Genomic DNA, 6,267 nt, shown 5'->3' with positions numbered 1-6,267 from the left:
AGTAATCGGTGAATTCCCGACTCGTCGACTCGAAGTGTGATTCTCTGAGTCCCTTCTCTTGTACCGTCTAACAGCACATTGTAGCAATACTAACATGTTTGGCATTGGAGGAGTTGGCTGTATTAATTGGGTTTGATTTTCGCTCGCTAGAGAAGTTGATCGCCCGCTTTCGAAGTGATCTAGATTGCTAGCACCTAGGAGGTGGGTATCTTCAAGGATTGGAATTAATCCTAGGTTTTCCTGGCGATTCCTGAAAGTAATGGTTTCGGTAATAACACAACGATGAGCGCCACACGCCTCTTTATAGTCGAATTAAGAAATTAATTTAAATAATAATAAAATACATGCGCAAATCAACATATTATTTCAAAAAATTTTTATACTTTTTTGAATATTATATTATATATTTGAATGATATATATAATATGTGTGTGTGTGAAATTACATATATAAATATAACATAAAATGTGCGCGGGTTCGATTCGTCTCGAACAGTTGGTACCCGAGAATTATTTGTTCTTGCACATTTAACACTAGCTATAATAACAATGCATGTATTTTATTATCCATAAATATAGTTGTTCGTAACCACATTTTCATAAAAAATTGTTATATCCATTTATTTTTCAACAAAAACATATATTTCTTAATAATGGAAGAACATGTTTTCTCGCGAAATTTTCAATCTCGTGAAATGAAGATAAATGGTAACTGTCGTTGATTCATTACCGAAGTCATTGCTATCGGGAGCAGTCCGGAAGATTCGGGATTCGTTCCTTCCTGCAGCGGCTCTAACGTTCAACGGATCACTTAACTTTTCTTTGCGGATCGATCTTGCAGAAACTGATGTAGAAACAAGACATTGGTCGTTCTCCGCCTTTAGGATCGTTCTTCTCTTTGTCGGATATTAACCAGCGTGTCATCCGGCGGAGGGAGGGCCTTTTCAAAATCGTTGGGTCTGTTATTCTCTATAAAACGTGGCAATAATGCGATTTTTTATAACGATATTTAAAAACTTATAAGACCCATTTTATTCTATTAAAACAGTCATCCACGAGATAGAATATCTTATTGTTGATCGCGACGTTTGTATAAAATCGCGTATTGGAAAATAAATCGCGCGGTGGATGCTATATGACAAATCTCGACTGTCTATCGAAATATCTTTGCATAAAATTGCGCATATCGCAATCAAATATTACGAATATCGTCGGTTTATTTATTTATCACGTTTGCTCGCGAATTTTAAATTGCGATTTGTTTTATAATTTAATCGTTGATGTACATCGAAACTTTGTTTATTTTTTTGTGTTTTGAATTTTTTCTTTGAGAGTCTGCGCAAAATGCACCAATAATGCACAAGTACTTTCTTCTACAATTAAAGACGATTAATAACTTTATTAATGACTCTTTTGGTCGCGATTCTTTACATTATATAAAACTCAAAAGTCGCTAAAAAGCCTTGTCTAGTATAACAATTTCTAGTACATTTTTTATTATACGCATATTTTGGACATTTTCGTGTAATTCCATGTAATAAATTATTTTGTATATATTAAATTTTACTGTAGTTATATTTTTTATATTAATATTTTTAAATAAAATGAAAGTGAAAAAGACAATAATAGAGAAAAGGAAATTTTAGTCGTTTTCGAAATTAATGTCAATAAATACGTATGTCGTATAAATACATATTTAAATGTCCTGAGAAAAGTATTATTTCCGCATTTCCGACTTTTTAATTAAAATTCTAAATGGAATTCCACAAGATAGAAAAAACACTCTCAACATTTTATACGCTAAAAAAAACAATATTGCACAAAATATCGCGAGTTTTTGACATTTTATGACATTTTGCGAAAATCTGACAGCTGATAGTATCACCGGCGATCATATAAATGTGAAAAAATTAATTAACGCTGTCAACAATCAAAACTACTTAAAAAACAATAGAACATGGTTAAAACTATAGCAAAATAAAATTAATTATGCTTATATAAATTTGTTTATAATAGCTTTTAATGTACATCGGTGCGCATTAATGCATTCAACTGAATTCATAAATTAAAAAATTAATTGAATAATATAATTATAAAAAAAAAATTAATAATAAAAAATTATATGAATTAAAAGTATGATTTGATAATGTTTAAAATGCTTAATACTTTTCAAGAATAAGAAAAAAGTGAAAGCAATTTATTGCGAATATCTTCGACATACATACGTTATATTTAAAAATTAGGAAAAAAATTATCAAGAAAATTTATTTAAGAAAATTTATTTCGTTTTACATGCGCATATACCTAAAAATACTTCAATTATAATTTATTATCGCTGTAGTATGTACTAGAATGACAAAACAACACGCGCAGCTAATAAAACGTTAATAAATCCATAATATTTCTCCGTATTTTTGTTTACATGCGCATATACCTAAAAATACTTCAATTATAATTTATTATCGCTGTAGTATGTACTAGAATGACAAAACAACACGCGCAGCTAATAAAACATTAATAAATCCATAATGTTTCTCCGCATTTTTGATCCACAATATGTTTAGCACGGACATGCACCAATCGGTCGTTTTACCATGGCATCAAAAAGTGAATCTGGCCATGTAGTTCCGCCGGCTTTAAAATGAATCCAGTTAGCGCCACTGTACTAGCTAGGAAACCCGTTTTACAAAAAACGGCGGCATGGCCCCTCTCAGGCTTCTCTCTGCCGATAAAACGTTTGCGCATCTATATAGTGTAGATTTCCAATGACTATTTTATATATGTATTCATTTTCTCATTGATATTTATTTGTATTTTTTCCCGTAAGAAAAAGGAAAGAAGATAGTTGAGATTATATTATTATTATTTTTTTAATAATTTGAAAAATTTACTTGTGTGTGTGAAGTAACAAACATGCCAACATATGAAATGCCGCTTATGTTACGTGTCATGAAAAAGGTATTTTGTACTATAACATATGCTAGGTTATGTTTTATAAAGTATTGCACTAATTATATCAATAATCTATAATTTATTATCTTTTACATAAACGACATCAGATCTTCCTATATTTTTGCATTAAAAAATTATTACTATGAATTTGATTTATATATTTTGTAGCCAGAACTGGTAGCAACTTTAAAGAGAGCAACCACAACGATACTTAATACTGGGGGTTTTTTAAGAAAAATTGAGAATTGGGGAGTAAAACCACTTCCATGCAAAATGAGAGCTCATGGACGTATTTATAGAGAAGCAAAGTAAGATTATAGAGTAAAGCATATTTAAAATAGCTTTGCATTTAAATTGAAACATAACAAGTGCAATTGATTATTCTGTGTTCAACTGGAAAAATATATACATATTTAATATATAATCATATATTTTTTATTTTTTATTTTCAGCCATTTTCTTATACATTTTGATGTACCTCCAAAAGATATAGATAAAATTTTAGATGAATGCAACAGAGATGTTGATATCGTTAGATTAAGAATATTTAAACAAAATAAACCAATTAAAAAAGATTGTACGTTCCATGAGGAAATGTTACCACCATCATACAGGTATGTACTTATTTTTCATAATTTACAATATAACTTATATATGTACATATATATCTTAATTATTCTATTTTATTTATATAGGCCTAATGTCCAGAAACTGGTGGAATTGGCAAAGAAGAGGCACGATAATCAATATGCATTTAAATATAACACTGGATTAGACTATTATCCTTTTAATAAATAATTACAGGTTTTTTTTTTGTTATATGTAGTATTATTTGTTTTAAAATAAAATATATCAAAAAAATTGAGAATATATTAAATTTTTTATTTGGAAAGAGAATTAATTAGGATAGGAAGTTGATTTAATTAGGATAGAACAATTAAAAATGCAACATACAATTGTGTTTCATCATAAGCAACATTTAATATAAAAATCACTTATTGATGCATTGTTTATTAACTCATATCAGCACATTATGAAAAATTATTAATTTTTTTAACCATCAATATATATTTGTACAAAATATATACTTAATATATAATCATTCATCATTATATAATAATTATAATAATTATTATTATCTCACGTGCAACATGAATTTATAAAATAATTTGGTTAGATTGTGAAAAGTGTTCAACCGCAATAACAACACGGCTAGCCAAGTATCTGTGGCTCTTCTCTCATATAATATACTTTGTAATATTTAACAAATGTTATAGTAATTGTCCAAACTAATGCTAATTACGTGATATCTTTGTTCTTTTGTAATGTATAAGAATGTTTATGTATTTTCTATCCTGAGAGCTACATAGTCGCGTTGTAAACCATGAAATACAATAAATTACATCAGTAGCATACGTATTATATATACGTAAATGGTTTCACTTTAAGTTGTCATATAATCAGGAAAAACGGGATATAAAGTACTACATGCTGCTTCTCTCTTGGAGTACTCATTTTATCATATGTATCCGATAACTATGACATCAATTCTGAATCATTAACGCGATGCAATCGAAATAAAAGTGATATAAGATAACAAAAAAATTAAATAATTTATATTAATGTATTTAAATATAGAGTTTGTTTAACATTTAAATAGCAGAAAAATAATTTTAATATATATATAAACTAACATTGTGTGTGTGTGAATATTGTTGAAAGTAGCTTAAAAGAAGAAAAAGATATGATATTAAAAATATCATAAAAAATATTGCAAAATCTCAAGAATCACACTTGTGCATTCAAAAATTGTCATTTCTTTTTCTCAAATTACGTTTTATCACTTTTATTTGAAAAATCTTATACCTTCTTATCTGTGTCTTTTCCCCTAATACGCACACAAGAAATATCTTATGCACTATTCAGTACATTTTATTTTGGACCTCGATGAACATGTATTATGCGATATGCTATGTCTAAAGGAATACTTGCGTGTTGCGGGAACACAGTCAAGATAGGGTAAGAAATAGAGCGATTTTGTTTTTCAGTGAAAATATGAAAGTATAGTGGTTTACATATGTCTGGTGTTTCCAAAATTAATGCCACTTTGATTAGCACCCTTATTGCTACCGTATTGTAGACTTATCACGCCTTGTCCAGCCCTGAGTTGTTCCTCTGTGAAATTGCGTACATTCTTATCTGCTTCTTTAGGACCGATACTTGGTTTACCATAATTACCCGCCTGTAAAGATATATCCTATAGAATTATGAACTAAATAATATTTTTTTTTGTATATATTAATAATGCATATTTTTAATTTAAATTTAATTCGCGAAAAGATTTATATTTATTTACATGTCTATGTGTGTGTGTGTGTGTGTGATTCAGAAATAATTGATGTTTTAACAATTTTACAAAAAGAGAGACCACACAGATTGGTAAAGAAATATGCATGGAATTTTCAGTTACGGTATATCCATATGTTTATGAAATAGTACTGTACCTTTCTTCCAAGAGATTGTAAGCAAATAACAACGGAATTTAAATTTTGTCTTTCCCAAAGATCTACGGTTTGGAAGGTCTCTTGTGGAGGAACACCTAATATCTTCGCAGTCTCTAGAAAAGCGTTTATATTCTCCATGCACTTGAAAGCTAATGATGTCTTGTTAATTTTCTTTACCGAACCCTCCTTGATGTCATTCACCAAGCTAACGGGAAACAGAGATTAAATGCGATTAACATAAATGTTTTTGCCTCGCCGACGATCTTTAAGTCGATCGGCATTTTTTGTCAATTATTCGATTCTTTAAGTACATGCAAAGTAGGACGCCGTCCTTCAGGGTTTCGTAAAAGTTATCCATTAAATTTTAGAATTTGTTCTTTTTAACGTGTGAAAAATATCCCTAACATATCCTATAGAAATCCTTAAGATGTTCCACAGGATCTCCCTGGATTCTCCAGAGGCTAGTGTATGGCTATCATTTACTCTTCCTCAGGACATCCAGAGGAGATCCGAGGATTAAAATAGGATATCCTGAGGATATCCTACATGTATGTCCTGGATGCCCTTTGGACGTCCTAAGGACATCCTTGTGCTGTCTGGGAATTATGCGATATTCTAGTGTACCAAGTAATGCATCCTGTAGGGATTGCAACCATGAGTACGACCGGAGGGAGTCACTGACCTATAACCCGTTACATCAGTTTATTTCTTTTAGTGAGCACAATGCGCGCATCTCTTCTTGTGCGAATACAAAGGCTATCTCGTTTTAGGAAATGCGTAATTTTTTCGTAATGTTTATACTATATGTTTGT

At 30.0% G+C, this 6,267-nt stretch overlaps 2 protein-coding genes across 2 annotated transcripts; one reads left to right on the top strand and one right to left on the bottom strand.

Annotated features, from left to right (window-relative positions):
- Nucleotides 1-2,731: 2,731 nt before the first annotated feature.
- LOC115246381 (probable 28S ribosomal protein S6, mitochondrial) lies at nt 2,732-4,358 on the top strand. Its single transcript, XM_029825164.1, has 4 exons — nt 2,732-2,957; nt 3,120-3,259; nt 3,404-3,565; nt 3,647-4,358. The coding sequence occupies exons 1-4, from the start codon at nt 2,913-2,915 to the stop codon at nt 3,747-3,749; spliced, it is 450 nt and encodes a 149-aa protein (XP_029681024.1). The 5' UTR covers nt 2,732-2,912; the 3' UTR covers nt 3,750-4,358.
- Nucleotides 3,908-5,813, bottom strand: LOC115246382 (myophilin). The gene is made up of 3 exons (XM_029825165.1): nt 5,767-5,813; nt 5,456-5,660; nt 3,908-5,193 (listed from the first exon to the last, which is right to left on the bottom strand). The coding sequence occupies exons 1-3, from the start codon at nt 5,811-5,813 to the stop codon at nt 5,023-5,025; spliced, it is 423 nt and encodes a 140-aa protein (XP_029681025.1). The 3' UTR covers nt 3,908-5,022.
- Nucleotides 5,814-6,267: the final 454 nt, after the last annotated feature.

Source organism: Formica exsecta, unplaced genomic scaffold (genome assembly GCF_003651465.1).
Source record: "Formica exsecta isolate Colony F162 unplaced genomic scaffold, ASM365146v1 scaffold149, whole genome shotgun sequence".
Classification (NCBI taxonomy): domain Eukaryota; kingdom Metazoa; phylum Arthropoda; class Insecta; order Hymenoptera; family Formicidae; genus Formica; species Formica exsecta.
The sequence above is the reverse complement of the archived record's forward strand: the minus strand, read 5'-3'. Positions and strand labels throughout refer to the sequence as shown.